Source organism: Mobula hypostoma, chromosome 10 (assembly GCF_963921235.1).
Source record: "Mobula hypostoma chromosome 10, sMobHyp1.1, whole genome shotgun sequence".
NCBI classification, from domain to species: domain Eukaryota; kingdom Metazoa; phylum Chordata; class Chondrichthyes; order Myliobatiformes; family Myliobatidae; genus Mobula; species Mobula hypostoma.
Genome location: NC_086106.1, coordinates 32,020,470 through 32,041,008, shown reverse-complemented (window position 1 = coordinate 32,041,008; position 20,539 = coordinate 32,020,470). Strand labels below are relative to the sequence as shown.

Here is a 20,539-nt window from a genome sequence, read left to right as displayed (position 1 = left end):
TGTTCGGTTCTGGTCACCTCATTTTCGGGAGGATGCGGAACCTGCAGAGAGGGTGCGGAGGAGATTTACCAGGACGCTGGCTGGACTAGAGAGCATATCTTATGAGGAAAGGATCAGCGAGGTAGGGCTTTTCCTTTTGGAGAGAAGGTAGAGGTGAGGTAACAGATTGGAACAAGATAATAATCGGCATATCCAGAGGCACTTTCCTAGGCCGGAAATGGCTAATACAAGGGGGAATAATTTTAAAGTGATTGCACAAAAGTATTTGGGGGGGGGGGAATGTCAGAAGTAAGTTTTTTATATAGCGAGGGGTGGTGTGTGGAACACCTTGTCAGAGGTGGTAGAGGCAGATATTTTAGGGGCCTTTAAGAACCTTAGAATAGCCTCGTGGATGAGAGGAAAGTGGAGGCTGTGGGAGGGAAGGGGTGGATTGATCTTAGAGTAGGTTCAAGGACAGCACAACATGGTGGGCTGAAGGCCCAGTCCTGTGCTGTAATGTTCTCTGTTCTGTATTCCAGCACATTCCTGCTGAGGACAGACCTTTCTACGGCGCCCTGAGAGGGGATTGTTCACTATGTCATCTGATTTGAGGAGACCACAGCGGGCTCACACCAGGAATAAATCATTCTCGTGCTCTGAGTGTGGGAAGGGATTCAAATGGCCGTCTGATCTGCAGAGGCACCAGCGGGTTCACACCGGGGAGAGGCCGTACACCTGCTCTGAGTGTGGAAAAGGGTTCAGTCAGTCGTCCAACCTGGAGGTACACCTGCGCACGCACACCGGGAAGTGGCCGTTCGCCTGCTCCAAGTGTGGAAAAGGTTTCAATTCAACATCCGATCTGGAGAGGCACCAGCGAGTTCACACCGGGGAGAGGCCGTTCACCTGCTCCGAGTGTGGTAAAGGATTTAATCAGTTTTACAATCTGGAGCTCCACCAGCGCACTCACACAGGGGAGAGGCCGTTTACCTGCTCCGAGTGCGGAAAGGGATTCATTCGGTCGTACGATCTGCAGATACACCAGAGGGTCCACACCGGGGAGAAGCCGTTCACCTGCTCCGAGTGCGGGAAGGGGTTCAACCGCTCGTCCCAACTGCAGACGCACATGCTGAGTCACACTGGGGAGAAGCCGTTCACCTGCTCCGAGTGTGGGAAGGGGTTCACCCGGTCATCAAACCTGCTGACCCACCAGCAACTTCACACCGGGGAGAGGCCGTTTACCTGCACTGAGTGCGGGAGGAGCTTTGCCCGGTTATCGTCTCTGCAGCGACACCAGCAGATCCACACAGGTGAGAGGCCATATACATGCTCCGACTGTGGGAAGGGATTCACTCAGTTGTCCCACTTACAGACACACCAGCAGATTCACACCGGGGAGAAGCCATACAATTGCTCTCAATGCGGGAGGGGGTTCTCTTGGCCGGCTAACCTGGTGAAACACCAGCAGTTTCACACCGGGGAGAAGACATTCACTTGTTCTGACTGTGGGAAGGGGTTCATGCAGTTAACAAGCCTGGCCTCCCACCAGCAGGTTCACGCTGGAAAGAGACCGTTCACCTGCTCTGCCTGCGGGATCGGCTTCACCAGCTTATCCACCCTGCTGCGGCACCAGCGGATCCACACCGGGGAGAGGCCGTTCTCCTGCTCGGAATGCGGGAAGGGCTTCACCACGTCATCCAACCTGCTAAGACACCAGCGGACGCACACCAGGGAGAGGCCGTTCACCTGCTCTGACTGTGGGACCGGGTTCACCTGTTTGGCTAGCCTGCTGGGACACCAGCAGATTCACACCGGGGAGAGGCCATTCAGCTGCTCCGTGTGCGGGAAACGATTCATTCATTCAGCACAACTCAAGACGCATCAGCGAATCCACACCGGAGAGAGGCCGTACGTCTGCTCTGAGTGCGGGAAGGGATTCATTCGGTCAACCAACCTGCTGACGCATCAGCGGATTCACACCGGGGAGAGGCCGTTCAGCTGCTCCGTGTGTGGGAAACGATTCAAACATTCAGCAGAGCTGATGATGCACCAGCGAATTCACACCGGAGAGAGGCCATACGTCTGCTCTGAGTGCGGGAAGGGATTCATTCGGAGGGCCAACCTGCTGACACATCAGCGGATTCACACCGGGGAGAGGCCGTTCACCTGCTCCGTGTGTGGGAAGGGGTTCATTCAGCTGTCCCAACTGCAGGCACACAAGTACATTCACACCGGGGAGAGGCCGTTCACCTGCTCCGTGTGTGGGAAGGGATTCGCACGGTCATTCCGCCTGGAGAAACACCAGCGAGTTCACGCTCGGGAGAAAGTGTAACTGTGTGACACAGTGACACTAAAACACTGCAGTCACGGAGACACCGGGAAGTTCACAGTGACTGCAGGCTGTTGCCTTCTGCAGTTCCTGACACCACTGACCAGACCAAGGACTGAACCCTGGTCAGTTTGGGATTTGTTTCTGATGATGTCCGTAAATCTTGTAACTGGACCGGCCTTTTATATTCCTGAATCAGTGTGAAATAAATCAAATCTGTTTTAATCTGTGTCACAGGTCCTGTCAATCGGTAACACTCCCAGAGTGAAGTAGGGAGCCAAGCTCCTTGGCCAGACTCGTGTTCCAGCCTCCTCCCAGAGTAAACCTGCTGCCAATGGTACCAGGCTCCATTCTACTCACTGGCTTCAGGAGAAGTTTGAGTGTTGTACTGTGCAACATCTGAACAAAGGTGAATCTTAAAGTGTGAGGTGGTCTTGCAGGGATTAAATCCTCAGTAATAAAGATGAGTTAGGCACAGAAAGGATCTGTATTTACTGATAATACCTCTTTTAGCTCTGGGTAGCAAATACGTGAATTTACACAACTCAGTACTTGTGTGAACACCCACTCGGTTTCTCTGCTCCTCCATGAACAGCCAATGGAGATTAAACCTGGGGAAAGGAGCCTGCGCTGGCTGGGATCCACATTTCCAACATGGGATCATCCAGTTCTGTGATTGTTGGTCTCCACAGAGCTGTCACTGCCTATCCACTGGAAATCCTCCATTCTTATTGTCATTTTCCTTACTGGATCAATCTATGAGGAGCCGGTTTGGTTGGGTCAGCGTCCTAATGACATAGGAGCAGTATTAGGCCATTCGGCCCATTGAGTCTGCTCTGCCTCATCATGGCTGATCCGTTTCTCTCTTAACCCCATTCTCCTGTCTTCTCCCCGTAATGTTTCACGCCCTGACTAATCGAGAACCTATCAACCTCCGCCGTAAATACACCAATGAAATTCCACAGATTCACCACCTTCTGGCTAAAGAAATTCCTCTTCATTTCTGTTCTGTTGGATGTCTCTCTGTGCTGAGACCCTGCCCTCTGGTTGTCAAAGCTCCACCACAGGAAACATCCTCACCACACCCGTTCTGTCTAGGCCTTTTAATGTTCGATAGGTTTCAATGAGATTCCCCCTTCCCCATTCTTCTAAATTCCAGTGAGTAAAGGTTCCCATATGACAAGTCTTTCAATCCCAGAACCTTGCCAGTATATTTCTGTAATACCACGGGCTTTTAACTTGTTAAGCAGCCTCGAATGGCACCTTGTCAAAGACCTTCTGCAAATCCAAGTACACAGCATCCACCAATTCTCCTTTGTCTATCCTAGTTATTTTCTCAAAGAATTCCAACAGATTTGTCAGGCAAGATTTTCCCATGCTGAAACCATGCTGACTGTGGTCTATTTCACCATGTGCTTCCAACTACATCCTTAGCAATAGGCTCCAACATCTTCCCATCCACTGAAGTCAGACAAACTGGCCTATAATTTCCTTTCTTCTGCCTCTCCATCTTGAAGGAGATTTGCCTTTTTCCAGTTCTCCGGAATTATTCCAGACTCTGTTGATTCTTAAAAAAATCATCACCACTGCCTGCACAATCTCTTTAGCTATCTCTTTTGAACCCTGGGTGTCGTCCATCTGGTCCAGGTGACTTATCTACTTTCAGACCTTTCACTTTCCCAAGCACCTTCTGCCTAGTAATGGCATCTTCTCCTGCTTCTGCCCCTGGCACTCTCAAACTTTTGACATTTCACAGTGAAACCTGATGCAAAATACTTATTCAGTTCATCTGCCATTTCCTTGTCCCCCATTACTACCTCTCCAGCATCATTTTCCAGCGGTCCAATATCTACTCTCATCTCTCTTTTACCCTTTATATATCTGGAAATACTATCGGTATCCTCTCCGATACTGTTGGCTAGCTTACCTTCATATTTCATCTTTTCCTCCCTTATGGCTCACTTACCTTATGTTGGTTTAAAAAAAAACCCCAATCCTTTAACTTCCCACAATTTTTTGCTATATTAAATGCCCCCTTTTTGCTCTATGATGGCCTTGATTTCCCCTGTCAGCCACGGTTTTGTCATCCTGCCTTTAGAATACTATTTCTTCTTTGGGATGATCTCTCCTGTGCCTTCCAGGTTGCTCCCAGAAACTCCAGCCATTGCTGCTCAGCTACCATCCCTGCTAGTGTTCCTTTCCAATCAATATTGGCCAGCTCTCTCTCTCATTCCTTTGGAATCCCCTTTACGCCACTGACAGGCACATCTGACTAGCTTCTCCCTCTCAGACTACAGGATGAATTCTATCATATTATGTATGATCACTGCCTCCTAAAATTTCCTTAATCTGATCCAGTTCATTACACAATACCCAGTCCAGAATATCTGATCCCTAGTTGCCCCAGCCACAAGCTGCTCTAAACCCATCTCGTAGGCATTTTACTAATCTTCTCTCTTAGTATAGAGCACCATCCCGATTTTCCCAGTCTTCCTGCATATTGAAATCCCCCATGACTATCGTAACATTGCCTTTTTTTTAACATACCTTTTCTGTCTCCCTTTGTAATTTGTAACCCACATCCTGGCTACTGTGTGGAGGTCTCTATACAACTCCATCAGGCTTCTGTTACCATTGCAGTTCCTTAGTTCTACCCACAAGGATTCTACATCTTCCGATTGTATGTCACTCTTTTCCCTTTTTACTGTCAGAGCCACCCCATTCCCTCTGCCTACCTGCCTGTCCTTTCAATACAATGTGTATTCTTGGATGTTAAGCTATGATCTTCTTTCAGCCACGACCTAGTGATGCCCACAATGTCGTACCTGCCAGTCTCTACCTTATTCCGTATACTGTGTGCATTCAACTATCACACCTTCAGAGTTGTATTTGTTATGCTTTTTGATTTCATCTGCCTGTTACATTGCAATTCACCCCACTATCATCAGCCCGTCCTTGCTAGCAGTCTCACCACACACTGCCTGTGTTTGTAAAGCAGCTACGCGATCCTCAGCATTATCACTCTCATTCCAATCCCCCTGCCAAAATAGTTTAATCCTTCCCTAATCACTCCAGCAAACTTGCCTGCAAGGATATTGGTCCCCTGGGGTTCAGGTGTGAGCTGTCCTTTTTGTACACGTCGTACCTTTTACAGAAGAGATTCCCAATGATCCCGGAATCTGAAATTGCACCAATTTCTCAGGCACACATTCATCTACCAAAGTCATCCTTTCTTACCCTCATTGATGTGTGGTACAGGCAGCAGTCCAGAGATTACTGTCCTGGAGGTCCTTTCTACCTAACTTCTTAAATTCTCTCTTCACTTTTTTGGAGCTGGATCAGACAAGACTTCTAACTGTGCATCCTCCCCCTTTGGATTGTCATGGACCCAACCCAAACGGTCACTGACCCTGGCACCTTGGAGCTAACATACCATCCGGGTGTGTCTATTGCACACACAGAATCTGGTGTTTACTCCTCTAACCTCGGAATCCCCTGTCTCTACCGCACTCCTCTTTTCCTCCCTTCCCTTCTGAGCCTCGGTGTCAGAGACCCCCTCTCCTCCTCTCCACCGGTAGGTTGTCCCCCTCAACAGCATCTGAATCAGTTTGCTTACTGTTGAGGGGAAAGGCCACTATAATTGCTGCCCATTTCTCTTCCCTTTCCTGACAGGCACCCCTTTACCTGCCTGCTGCACCCCAGGGGTGGACTAGCTCCCTGCACCTCCTATCTGTCACCTCCTCAGTTTCCCTTGCGAGCGAAAGGTCATCGAGCTGCGGCTCCAGTTCCTTAACGTGTCTCTGAAAAGCTGCGGCTCGGTGTGCCTGGTGCAGGAACGGTTATCCGGAAGGCTGGAGGTTTCCCAGAATTCCCGCACCTCACATGAAGAACACAATGTGTTTCAAATGGAGGTTATTAGTTTTCTGCATTGCTACTGAAAACAACAAATTTCACATCATACGTCAGTGATGATAAACCTGAAACCAGATGTATAAACATAGAACACGACGGCCTAGTGCAGACCCTCGGGCCCACAGTATCGTTCATGGACGTGGAACACTACGGCCTAGTGCAGACCCTCGGGCCCACAGTGTCGTTCATGGACGTGGAACGCCGCGGCCCAGTGCAGACCCTCGGGCCCACAGTGTCGTTTATGGACGTGGAACGCCGCGGCCCAGTGCAGACCCTCGGGCCCACAGTGTCGTTCATGGACGTGGAACGCCACGGCCCAGGGCAGACCCTCGGGCCCACAGTGTCGTTCATGATTCACATTTTGGCATGGGCTAGTAGATGGTCTGAAGAGCCTGTTTCTGTGCCGTAGTGTTCCATGTCTCTATGACATCTTCAAAATGTGATGTCTCAAAAAGGTGGCATCCGTTATTAAGGACCCTCACCACCCAGCCACCCAGGACACGCCCTCTTTTCATTACTACCACCAGGGAGGAGGTAAGGAGACTGAAGACACACACTCAGTGTTTTTGGAGCAGTTTTATCCCTCTGTGATCAGATTTCTGAACGGTCCGTCAATACTACCTCACTATGTTTTTTAGTTTTGCACTACATTTTTCTGCACTACTTGTAGCTTATAGTAATGTAATTTTACGTATTGCTGCTGAGAAACAGCACGTTCCATGTCAAATGTCAGCAATAATAAACCTGCCCTGGCCTGCTTCCTCCAGCGTTTTGTGTGTTGCTCAGATTTCCAGCATCCGCAGATTTTCTCCTGTTTTTGGAGGGAAACATTAAAGGCATAAATTAAAAACACAAACACGAGGAAATCTGCCGATGCTGGAATTTCAAGCGACACACATGGAAGTTGCTGGTGAACGCAGCAGGCCAGGCAGCATCTCTAGGAAGAGGTACAGTCGACGTTTTGGGCCGGGACCCTTCGTCAGGACTAACTGAAGGAAGAGGTCTCAAAAGAAGAAGTGCTCTTCTTTCAGTTAGTCCTGATGAAGGGTCCCGGCCCGAAACATCAACTGCACCTGTTCCTAGAGATGCTGCCTGGCCTGCTGTGTTCACCGGCAACTTTGATGTGTGAAGGTAGAAATTAAGCTGTTTCCGCAGATGAACTCAAAGGAGTCGCTGTCAGCCACCATCGTAGCTCTGCCAAATATCATTTTCATGTTTGCTCTTTATCCCTCGTAAAATACTTTGAAATGCACTGTATGAAGAATGTTCTATTGATAAGTTATTGTGAACCAATGGTGTTGTGAATATAAATCAGAAAAAATCCTTCTCAAACACAAGCAGACAAGTCTGTCTCCTTTGAGATGCACCATTTGCAAGTGAACAGATAATTGTTTCCTTTCCAACTTCATTAACTTGCATGTTTGAGAGAAATGTCTGCCCAGTTCTTCACAGTTTTGAAGGAACTTTCTATATTTTGACTCCAAGTTCCTTTATCACCCTCCGTGCACAACACTGCCCTGAATGCACTTTACCTTCTGTGGCTGAGGCTCACACTGCAGTTTGAGAGTCTCACTGTCTCCTCTGTAATGCTCAGGACTAAAATCCTTAAAATCCCGGAGATAAGACAAACATCTCTCCTTCTGAAATCAAAGACCAATGGTGTTCAGGTGCAGGGGAACTGACTGACGCTGCAAATCTGATGTGAAATTGTGTTACAGGTTGCCATTCATAAACTCTTCATTCTAACACCCCAGAGAAGATGACTACAACTTGAAGAAGACCATGAGAAGATTGGAGCAGGAATGGACCATTCAATATAATCGTGCATGATCTGCTCTCGGCCTTACTTCCTCTTCTGTGCTAGTTCCCATGGTGTTCAATTCACAAAACAATAAATACTACCTTTGGTGTATCTACTTTCCCCCATGATCAAATCTCTGCAATTCTCCAGGATACAGTAGTGACCACTGCATTATTAAATCAACCAATACAACCCTAATTATTACATTTTAACAGCACTATGGCCAACACAGTCCCATGCAAAAGTCTTAGGCACCCAAGATTTTTTGTATGGTTTCAGGCCTCCAATGAGCCCTGATTTCCGAGACTTCTGAGGTCGAGAGAGTGGAACTGAGTGGGCAGATTGGCCAGTGTCTGTGATGTATGACTAATTGAGGCACAGAGTACAAATTAAGGGAGCTTCTGCTGAACCTCGAGGAAACGCTTGGTTCAGTCACGGGTAGAGGAAAGCATCCAGTTCTGGCCACCACACTTTATGAAGGATGTGGAAGTCCTGGAGAAGGAGAGATTTCTCTGGGTCAGGCTGGATTAGAGAAGCCATGGTAGCCGAGTGTGTTTAGTTGAGAGGATAGAGAAGGGTTCAGGAAGAGAAAATGCGGAGATACTACTCCCACATGAACTAATAGACGTAAGTGCGAGATATCATTGACGCTGCATGGGATCGTTCGATGTGGAAAGCCATGATCGCCCAAGCGTGTAACGCACAAGGCACATGAAGAGGATTCCCATATGGTTTAAGGGCAGAATGTCGGCCTATGCAAGATGAGAGCAGGGGAAAACTAATGCAGAGAATTGAAAATACAAAACTCGCATTATTAAAACAGGGGCTTACAGAAGTGACTTACATTTAAAATAATGCAGAGGAGCATGCAAACGCCACCGACTGCACCCCAGCCGGGATTCGAACCAGCGCCCCTCTAATCTCATGGACCCAGAGCGCAGGCGTCGGCGGCAGGCACAGGAAATAGCGTCATCGAGCATGCGCAGTCAGAAAAGAAGCGTCTGGAAGGACGAGTCCCTGTGGCAGTAGACGCCGGTCACCGAGGTCTGAGGAGCAGCTTCCCTGCTGAGGGCAGGTGGCGATGAATGGGTACGAGCTCCAAAATATCGCGGCCTCCATGCCGGGGCAGTTCGGGCGCCTCCTCCCGCTCCCGGATGGTGGCGGGGCCCGGGTCTGTCATTAGCGCTGTATGCATAGAGGAGTTTCGGAGCGCGGCGGATTCTGGGAAACGCGGTAGCCATTGATCGCACCAAGACCTGTCAGCCTACATTGGGAAGGGCCGTCCAGATGCTGGACTGAAGGCAAAATACTTTTAAATCAGTCCCAATGAAAGGAGAGGTCGTGCTATTCTCTGATTCTATGAAAGATTTAAATGAAATTGCGGGCTGCTGCAAAAATTGCGTTAGGTGATAGCAGCCTCTTATAAACAGGTGTCCCTGTGTATCGTGATGCATTGGGGTGCAACAGTTTTAAACTGATGACAAATTCAAATAATTAGAGTAATTCTAAATTTAGAATATTTTTGGTTGCTGATACATTTTTCTGCACTGTATTTTTATCACTGTCCCTCTTTATCTGTGTAATCTCTTGCAGTTCCGTAACTATACAATAGCTGTGCTCCTCTTACCAACCTCTGTTGCAGACTGCCTCTGTTCGTCTAAATCTTGTTGTTGGATAATGTAAAGATCACCATAATATTCTTTTGAGTGTCTAAAATATTTATCCCAGCCTTTACTACATGGATATGTGAATGTTGACTGATGAAGGGTTGCAGAGAGAAGGCAGAGGAATGGGGTGGAGAAAACAGTCAGCTGTGATCAAATGGCAGGACAGGCTGAGCTGAATGGCCTAATTCTGCTCATAGAATGTTATGGTTTTATTCAAATTCTTTTTTTTTCTTTTGGGGTGAGAGCAAAAGTGTGGGCAACAGAGCAGATGTAGCTGTGAGCTGGTCTGTAAGGGCACAAATGTCGTTGTGGCCTGTCTAAGCGCACAGATGTCATTGTGAGCCCTGTCTATAAGGGTACAGATGTCGCTGTGAGCCTGTCTAAGGTCACAGATGTAGTTGTGAGCCTGTCTAAGGGCACAGCTAAGGTCAACAGAAGACACCTCAGGCTGGACATCATCGTCACCCACTTTCTTCTATTAACGTAATTGATCACACTGGAATATAGAGTCATAGAAAGGTACAGCCAATCTAGTGTGGGCCAAGCCATTTATTCTGCCAACTCCCATCAACCTGTCCCTGGACCGTAGCCCTCCATATTCCGACTATCCATGTACCCATCCAAATTTCTCTTAAATATTGAAATCGAGCTTGCCTGCACCACTTGCACTGACAGCTCGTTCCACTGTATGGGACTAAGGGGTTGGCTCTGGTATGATATGAAGTTAATTAAGATAGTGCTTTGGAGAGGGGTTGCATCTGTGTGATTCTTCTAGGTGATTTAAAGACTCAGGGGGCAGGGTGATGGTGAATGGAATAAGGGGAATTACAGAGGGGTGAGAGAGAAGCTTGCCCAGTTCGATCGGAGGGGCAGACTGGTGGGGATGATGGCAGAGCAGAAGCGGCTGAAGTTCACAAGGCGCAGGATAGTTATGTCCCACAGAGGAAGTTGTTCTCAAACAGCAGGGGTAGGCAACCATGGACTGCGTAAAAGCTAAGGAAAGGGCATATAAGGTAGCAAAAGTCAGTGGGAAGTTTGATGATTGAGAAGCTTTTAAGATCCCAACAAAAGGAAGGAGGCATGGGATAAGGGGACATTGCTTTGTGGATCCAGAACTGGCTTGCCCACAGAAGGCAAAGAATGGTTATAGACGGATCATATTCTGCATGGAGGTTGGGGACCAGTGGTGTGCCTCAGGGATCTGTTCTGTGACCCTTACTCTTCGTGATTTTTATAAATGACCTGGATGAGGAAGTGGAGGGATGGGTTAGTAAATTTGCTGATAACTCAAAGGTTGGGGGTGTTGTGGATAGTGTGGAGGGCTGTCAGAGGTTACAGTGGGACATTGATAGGATGCAAATCTGGGCTGAGAAGTGGCAGATGGAGTTCAACCCAGATAATTGTGAGGTGGTTCATTTTGGTAGGTCAAATATGATGGCTGAATATAGCATTAATGGTAGGGCTCTTCACAGTGTGGAGGATCAGAGGGATCTTGGGGTCCGAGTCCATAGGACACTCAAAGCTGCTGTGCAGGTTGACTCTGTGGTTAAGGAGGCATACGGTGCATTGGCCTTCATTAATCGTGGGATTGAGTTTAAGAGCCGGGGGGTAATGTTGCAACTATATAGGACCCTGGTCAGACCCCACTTGGAGTACTGTGCTCAGTTCTGGTTGTCTCACTGTAGGAAGGATGTGGAAACCATGGAAAGGGTGCAGAGGAGATTTACAAGGACGTTGCCTGAATTGGGGAGTATACCTTATGAGAACAGGTTGAGTGAACTCGGCCTTTTTTCCTTGGAGCGATGGAGGATGAGAGGTGACCTGATAGAGGTGTATAAAATGTCACAGTCATAGTCATAGTCATACTTTATTGATCCCGGGGGAAATTGGTTTTCGTTACAGTTGCACCATAAATAATTAAATAGTAATATGTAAATTATGCCAGGAAATAAGTCCAGGACCAGCCTATTGGCTCAGGGTGTCTGACCCTCCAAGGGAGGAGTTGTAAAGTTTGATGGCCACAGGCAGGAATGACTTCCTATGACGCTCTGTGCTGCATCTCGGTGGAATGAGTCTCTGGCTGAGGCATTGATCATGTGGATAGTCAGAGGCTTTTTCCCAGGGCTGAATTGGCTAGCACAAGAGGACACAGGTTTAAGGTGCTGGGGAGTAGGTACAGAGGAAATGTCAGGGGTGAGTTTTTTACTCAGAGACTGGTGAGTGTGTGGAATGGGCTACCGGCATCGGTGGTGGAGCCAGATATGATGGAGTTTTTTAAGAGACTTCTGGATAGGCACATGGGGCTTAGAAAAATAGAGGGCTATGGGGAACCCTACGTAGTTCTAAGGTAAGGACATGTTTGGCACAGCTTTGTGAGCCAAAGGGCCTGTATTGTGCTGTAGGTTTTCTATGTTTCTAAAAGGCAACTAAAAATGCTGTGAGAAGGAAAAAGATGAAATATGAGGGCAAACTAGTTGATAATATAAAGCAGGATACTAAAAGTTTTTTTCAGTTATATTAAGAATAAAAGGGAGGTGACAGTTGATATTGAAACACTGAAAAATTATGCTGGCGAGGTAGTAATGGGGGGCAAAGAAGTCATTAGCTGTAAGCCAAGAGGTCCGTGAGTGTCAGGGAGCAGGAGTGAGTGCCATTGCTATTACAAAGGAAAACGTGCTAGGCAAACAGAAAGGTCTTAAGGTGGATAAGTCACCTGGACTAGACGGAATACATCCCAGAATCTTGAGAGAGGTTGCAGAAGAGATAACGGATGCATTGGTCATGATCTTTCAAGAATCACTTGATTCTGGTATGTTCTCAGAGGACTGGAAGATTGCAAATGTAACTCCACTATTTAAGAAGGGAAGAAGGCAAAAGAAAGGAAATTATAGGCCAGTTAGCCTAACCTCAATATTTGGGAAAGTGTTGGAGTCCATTATTAAGGACGAGGTTTCGGGGTACTTGGAGACTAATGGTAAAGTAAGTCAAAATCAGCATGGTTTCTATAAAGGGAAATCTTGTCTGATAAATCTGTTAGAATTCTTCGAGGAAGTAACAAGCAGGGTGGACAAAGGAGAGGCAGTGGATGTTATTTACCTAGAGTTTCAGAAGGCCTTTGATAAGGCACCTTACTTGAGGCTGCTTAACAAGATGAAATCCTTTGGTGTTACAGGAAAGATACTGGCATGGATAGAGGAATGGCTGACAGGCAGGAGGCAGTGAGTGGGAATAAAAGGGCCTTTTTTGCTTGGCTGCCAGTGACTGCTGGTGTTCCTCGGGGGTCAGTATTGGGACCGCTACTTTTCACATTGCTTGCCTATTATTTAGATAGTGGAATTGATGGCTTTGTGGCAAAGTTTGTGGATGATAAGAAGGGTGGAGGAGTAGGTAGTGCTGAGGAAGCAATGCGATTCCAGCAGGATTTAGACAAATTGGAAGAATGGCAAAAAAGTGGCAGATGGAATACAGTATTGGGAAATGTATGATCATGTATTTTGGTAAAACGAACAATGGTGCAGATTATTATCTAAATGGGGAGAAGGTTCAAACATCGGAGGTGCAGAGAGACTTAGGAGTCCTTGTGCAAAATTCCAGATGGTTAATTTACAGCTTGAGTCTGTGGTAAAGAAGGCAAATAAAGGCAGTTATTTCAAGGGGAATAGAATATAAAAGAAAGGAGATAATGCTGAGGCTTTACAAGACACTAGTCAGACCACACAGAGTATTGTCAACAGTTTTGGGCCCCCTGTCTCAGAAAGGATGTGTTGTCATTGGAGAGAGTCCAGAGGAGGTTCACGAGGATGATTCCGGACATGAAGGAGTTAACATATGAGGAGCGTTTGGTGGCTTTGGGCCTGTACTCACTGGAATTGAGAAGAATGCGGGGGATCTTGCAGATATACCATGGAGAGCATTCTAACTGGCTGCATCACCATCTGGTATGGTGGAGGTGGGGGACACCCCACAGGATCGAAAGTAGCTGCAAGTCGTGAACTCAGTCGGGTCCATCATGGGCACCGTCCTCTGTAGTACCCAGGACATCTGCAAGGAGTGGTGCCTCAAAAAGGCAGCGTCCATCATGAAGGGGCCCCACCACCTAGGTCATGCTCTCTTCTCATTGTTACCGTCAGGAAGGAGCTACAGGAGCCTGAAGGCACACACTCCATGATTCAGGAACAGCTTCTTCCCTCTGCTATCCAATTTCTGAACCCACAAACACTACCTCATTATATTTTTTGTACTATTTTAACTAACACACACTCAATGTAATTCAAATTTTTTCTATTAGTTACGTATTGCTGACTCACCAACATCAACTCTCGTGACATACGCGGTGACATTAAACCTGGTTCTGAGGACAGGAGACGTCACGCTGGGCACAAGGGGAAAGGGTGGGCGGGAGCAGACAGCTTCGACCTCCTTCAGCTGAATGCAGTGCAGGCGTGGTTTAAAATGTTGCCCATCTTGAGAGAACAAACAAGAAGCTCACCAGTGTAAATTGCCGATACCGAGCTGCCCAATCCTCTCCCCCCCCACCACCACACACACACAGCTGTCTCATTCCATCTGTCAGTGTTCTGTTTTATGTACGTGTATCCATTATTTGTCTTTCTGAGGGCTAAGAAATTCATGGTGTGCTGCCCTGACAGGGTTATCTGTACAGAGAAGGTCTTACCTTGGTCACCTGAAATGTAGATACATGCTGACAGACTTGTGCACAACAAGTTCCCACAAGCAACAATGATCATCTCTTTGTAGGGCTGGTGTTGATTGAAGGGGAAATATTGGAGAGCAGATGGAGTGTTGGTTGGACAATATCTCATCTATGCTATCTCTGCATCAGCATAGATGCTCCCACTCAAAGTTGGACTTTAAAAAAAATCAGTCGTTCCCCACAACCTTTTGAATGAGGGGCAATAGTGGCTAGGAGTAGATTTACTTGTTCAGAACCTCCTTCGTGCTGGGTTGACATTCGGACATTCCTTTTGCAGGTTTCTAGAAGAGGAGGATTTGAAGATGAGCTCTTCAAGCCAAACATCCTCAGGATCTGATGGCCGCTCAGTACATCTGCGTCTGATTGGTGTGGGAGAGGAAATATCCGCCAGTTTGGGAAAGAGTGAAAACATGGTTGTGAACAGCAAGGCAGCAAGACTCAGGTACCCAGTGGGATCGGTGCTGTAAGGAAAGGCAAGACGGGGTTTCACCATTTACACTGGGAAGAAGTCAAGCTTGTATTCTGTGTTAGCACGAGATTTTGGTAAATGACCAAACTGCAATTAAATGAGACAAATGTTCTTCTTTATTTGATGGAGAAGGCAAATATTGATATATATCAGTTTGGGCTTTCGAAGAGATTTCCACACCACACGGAACTTTGATCATCACACCAAGGTGAGAGTTTTCCTACGTTGTATCTGGAGAGTGGTTCACAGATTTATCCTCCTATTCAAAACACCGGTGCTTCATGCCAATGAAGACATTTCACTGTGCTTACTGTGGGAAAAACTTTAAGCGGTCCAATGCCCTGATCACACACCAGCGGATCCACACGGGGGAGAGGCCTTTCTCCTGTTCTGTGTGTGGGAAAGGATTTGCTCGGTCATCGGACCTGGTGACCCACCAGCGAGTTCACACCGGGGAGAGACCGTTCACCTGCTCCGAGTGCGGGAAGGGATTCACCCAGTCAAGCTACCTGCTGATACACCAGCGGATTCACTCTGGAGACAGACCGTTCACCTGCTCTGTGTGTGGGAAAGGTCTGGCAGATTCTTCCCAGCTGCTGAAACACCAGCGAATTCACACCGGCGAAAGGCCGTTCACCTGCTCAGAGTGTGGGAAAGGATTCACCCAGTCAGCTAATCTGAAAAGACACCAGCAAGTCCACAGCTGGGAGAGGCCATTTACCTGCTCCGAGTGTGGGAAGGGATTCACCCAGTCGTCCCAACTGCTGCAACACCAGCGAGTTCACAGCTGGGACACACCATTTACCTGCTCCGATTGTGGGAAAGGGTTCAGTGAGTCGTCATCATTGCTGACACACCAGAGGGTGCACACTGGAGAGAAACCATTTACCTGTTCTGAGTGTGGGAAAGGTTTCGGTCAGTCGGCGTCCTTGTTGAAGCACCAGCGGGTTCACACTGGGGAGAGACCGTTCACCTGCTCCGAATGTGGGAAGGGATTCACGCTGTCATCATCCTTACTGACGCACCAGAGGGTTCACACCGGCGAGAGGCCGTTCACCTGCTCCGAGTGCGGGAAGCGATTCAGTCGGTCATCGTCCCTACTGACGCACCAGAGAGTTCACACTGGGGAGAGGCCGTTCACCTGCTCTGAGTGCGGCAAGGGGTTTAATCGGTCGTCCAACCTGCTGACGCACCAGCGGGTTCACACTGGGGAGCGGCCGTTCATCTGCCCCGAATGTGGGAAGGGATTTAATCGGTCGTCCAACCTGCTGACGCACCAGCAAATTCACACCGGGGAGCGGCCATTCACCTGCTCCAAGTGTGGGAAAGGATTTGCTGTTTCGTCATACCTGATTAAACACCAGCGTGTCCATGCCGGGGGGAAAGTTTAAAGACACTGTGTACGTGGAACATTTCAGAATCCCAGCAGCTGAGGTAGCAGTAGGTACAGATTCTGAAGTTATACCTGTGGCTGATCAACCCAGGATTAAGTGACTGTCATGGTGGACGTTTCAGCTTTGCTGTTCAAAACCACCACAACCAAGAGAGTCAAAGTCAAAGTAAACTTGTTATCAAAGTACATGTGTTACCATACACAATCCTGAGATTCATTCACAGGAAGGTGAAGAACTATGAAAACGTAGACTTCAACAAAAACTGATAACCAATGTGCTAAAGAAGACAAACAGTATAAAATAAAACAAAATACTGGGAACATGAATCATAGTGCTTGAAATTGAGCCTGTAGGTTGTAGAGTCATTTCACTGTTGAGGTGGGTGAAGTTATCGATGCTAGTCAGGAGCCTGATCAGGAGTCAGGACTGTTTGTGAAGATGGAGTTTAAAGTTGGATCCTTGCCAAACAAATCACTTGCACTTTATGCACAGTGATCGGGTTGTGCTGAGTTTTGATGGCAATCCCAGTTTGGACCTGTGCTCTTCAATTACATATTGAATGCACAGGCCACGTATCGGCCGCCAGACCTGACGTGACTGTCAATGTTCCCGCTGCTCAGTGGTCACCCCTCATTTGCCACAATTATATTGATTTACTTAGACACAAGCTTCTAACCCAACAAACCGCACTGCCCAGTAACCGACCTATTCAACCCTAGCCTAATCACAGGACAATTTACAATGACCAGTTAACCTACTAACCGGTACATCTCTGGAGGAAGTCAGAGCACCCGGAGGAAACCCACACGGTCAGGGGGAGAATGTACAAACTCCATACAAATGGAGGCGGAATTGAACTCTGAACTCCGACGCCCCAAGCTGTAATAGTGTCGTGCTTACCACTACATTACCATGATGCTCAATTATTCTCAGTGGGCGTCAGCTCCACGATGTTACCACCGTCTTGGTTATTCACATCAACACATGTTCCGTTTTCTCAAACAACGTGCTGTAACTAACAGCGGTAAAGTAGCACCTGCTAAGTTATTACTAACCCGGAAATAATGGCATGGCCGTTGTGGTAGGAACGAAGGTGGAACACGTGACAAGATTATCTTCAAGTTCCCTCCATTACTCTCTCTCCTGCTTTTTAAATACTCCTTATAACTTCCTACTTTGAGCAAATACAAATAATGGATTAGCAAAAGGCATTTAATAAGGGGCCACATGAAAGCTAATTACAGCATTAATTGATTAATTGGTTGATAAACCAAGGTGGAGTAAATCACGGGCAAACTGAAACTTCTTCTTTTTCATGTGTCTCACACGTTACACGCTTGGGCGATCACGGCTGTCCACATCGAACGACCCTCACAGCGTCAATGATATCTCGCACACAGTGTTAGTTCTTTCACAGTGTCAGTTCTTTCACAGTGTCCATATATTTTCTTCTTTGCCTTCCTCTTCCGCGTTTCCCAGGCATACGGCCTTGTAATGTAAGGCATTCTATTTCTCCCTTTCTGATGACATGGCCCAGTTATTTAAGTTTCCTCTTATTTAATGTTCTCATTAAAGATCTTTTTGTATGGGCATGTTGGAGTACTGTCTCATTAGTATGATTTTCAGCATTCTTCTAAGAAACCACATTTCTGTTGCTTCTAAGTTTCTTTGGAGTTCTGGTGTTATAGTCCATGTTTCGGAAGCATATAACAAGATTGACCAGATGTAACATTTTAACATTTGTCATAGAAATGTGTCTGTTGGTAAAAATGGGTTTCATTTTTTGGAAGTTGGTTTTGGCAATGGCAATTCTTCTTTTTATTTCTACTTCTAGCATCTTGTGATATAAAACTACCAAGGTAATTAAAGCCAGTCTTTTTTCAATCTCTTGGTTACTGATGTACAAGTGGCAGTTGGGAGTATCCTGCTGCTTTAGCATACATTTCATTTTTTTACAGTTGATGGTTAGACCAAAATCTGCACTTGTTTGTACTACTTGTCTAGGAGAATTTGTAGGTCTTCTGCAGCACTTGCTATTAGGGTGGTATCGTCTGCATATCTTATATTGTTGATGTTAACACCTCCAATTTTTATCCCCTCTAGGTCTTCTATTTCTCTGAGAATCATTTCACTATAGATTTTAAATGATTCTCAGAGAAATAGAAGACCTAGATGGGATAAAAATTGGAGGTGTTAATATTAACGATATAGGATATGCAAACTGAAACTAAAGATTAAAATTAGCTTTATTTGTCACATGTATATCGAAACATGCAGTGAAATCCCTTGTTTGCGCCAAATCAGCAAGGATTGTTGCCACACTTCCAGTGCCCACTAGGCATACTAACTTACCAGCCCTAACCTTTCCACCTTTGGACCGTGGGAGAGAACCGGAAGAGCCAGAGGAACCCATGTGGTCACAGGGAGAATGTACACTTCCTTACAGATGGCAGCAGGAATTGGACCCAAACCGTTGATCGCAGGCGAGTGACGCTCTTAGCACTACACTACACTACCATGTGCCTTTTGGTAGCTGGCTGGTTCTCATATGGGCTGGAGTCACAGTCATTTACAGTCTTCTGGGGTTTTGATGAAGGAGCCAAGTGTTGTTTGTCCAGGTTTGCTGTCGATATGAGGAAAGGTGGGAAAGCAAACTGTAACGAGGGCACAAAACATCTGCAGAGGAACAGAGAGGCGAGTTAGAAAACAGATGACAGAATCAGTGTAAATTACGGGGAATAGGAAGAACAGAATTGAAAATGAGTTAAGTGTTGTAACATTATTAAATGCTGATGTGAGAATTTCTGGATACCTTATTAAAAAGAAGGCTTTTTATTTCAAAGCAGCATACATAAAATGCTGGAGCAACTCAGCAGGTCAGGCTGCATCTATGGAAATGAATAAACAATTGACATTTTGGGCCGAGACCCGTCATCGGGACTGGAAGGAAAGAGGGAAGATGCCAGAATAAAAAGGTGTGGGGAGGGAGGGGAAGGAGGATAGCTAGAAGGTGATAGGTAAAGCCAAGTGGGTGGGAAAGGTGAAGGGTTGGAGAGGAAGGAATCTGATAGGAGAGGAGAGTGGACCGTGGGAGAAAGGTTCCCAGGGGAGGTGAGAAGAGGTAGGAGCCCAGAGTGGGGAATTGAAGAGGAGGGGAGAGGAACGGAATTTTTTTTACTGGAAAGAGAAATCAATATTCATGCCATCAGATTGAAGGTTACCAAGATGGAATACAAGGGTCCATGGGCCAACATGTTGGAATGGGAATGGAAATCGGAATTAAAATGTTTCACCACCAGGAAGTTCTGCTTGTGGCGGATGGAGGGGAGGTGCTAGACAAAGCGGTTCCCCAATTTACAATGGATCTTTCCAATGTAGAGGAGGCCACATCAGAAGCACCAGACACAATAGACAACCCAACCCCAACAGATTCACAGGTGAAGAGTTGCCCTCACCTGGAATATGTTGTGGCCCTGAATTGAGATGATAGAGGAGGTGAATGAGCAGGTGTAGCACTTTGGGCTAAATGCCAGGAGTGAGATTAGTGGGGAGGGACAGATCGACAAGGGAATCACGGAGGGAGCGATCCCTGCAGAGAGCGGAGAGTTGGGGTTGCGGGGGGGGGGGTAAAGATATGTTTGGTGATCCCTTTGGGCATCCCTTTGGAGGTGGCAGAAGTTATGGAGAACTAAGTGTTAGATGTGGGGGCTCATGGGGTAGCAGGTAAGAACAAGAGGAACTCTAACACTAAAGGGAGCAGGAAGATGGGGTGAGCACGGATGTTCAGGAAATGGAGGAGATGCGAGTGAGGGCTGCACCAATGGTGGAGGAAGGGAAACCCCATCCTTTGAAGGAGGAGAACATCTTGGATGTCCTGGAAAAGATGTGGCAGAGACGAAGGTAACTGAGAAAAGGGAATAGCATTTTTACAGGAGATGGTGGAAAGTCATGATAACCATGGGAATTGGTAGGTTTATAGAATATGTTGGTTGACAGTTTGTCTCCAGAGATGGAGACAGACAGATCATGAAAGGAGAAGGAGGTGTCAGAAATGGACTAAGTGAACTTAAGGGCAGGGTTGAAGTCAGCGGCAAAGTTGATGAAATTGACGAGCTCAGCACGGGTGCATGAAGCAGCACCAATGCAGTCACCAGTGTAGCGGAGGAAGAGATGGGGAGTGTCACTGGGGACGGCCTTGAACATAACCAACAAAAAGGCAGGCATAGCTGGGCCCGTGCCAGTGCTGAGGCCACCCCTCGGGTTTGCAGAAAGTGGGC

The 20,539-nt window shown here is 47.1% G+C and overlaps 1 protein-coding gene across 1 annotated transcript in view; it reads left to right on the top strand.

The window, feature by feature from the left end:
• The first annotated feature begins 1 nt into the window (after position 1).
• Positions 2-20,539, top strand: part of LOC134352483 (zinc finger protein 721-like) — a 76,837-nt gene continuing 56,299 nt past the window's right edge. Inside the window, exons 1-5 of the mRNA XM_063059757.1 lie at positions 2-121; positions 519-2,304; positions 6,051-6,155; positions 6,293-6,591; positions 15,082-16,253. Of these exons, the coding sequence (XP_062915827.1) occupies positions 575-2,304; positions 6,051-6,155; positions 6,293-6,591; positions 15,082-16,253 (3,306 nt within the window). The 5' untranslated portion in view covers positions 2-121; positions 519-574. The remainder of the gene's footprint in view (positions 122-518; positions 2,305-6,050; positions 6,156-6,292; positions 6,592-15,081; positions 16,254-20,539) is intronic.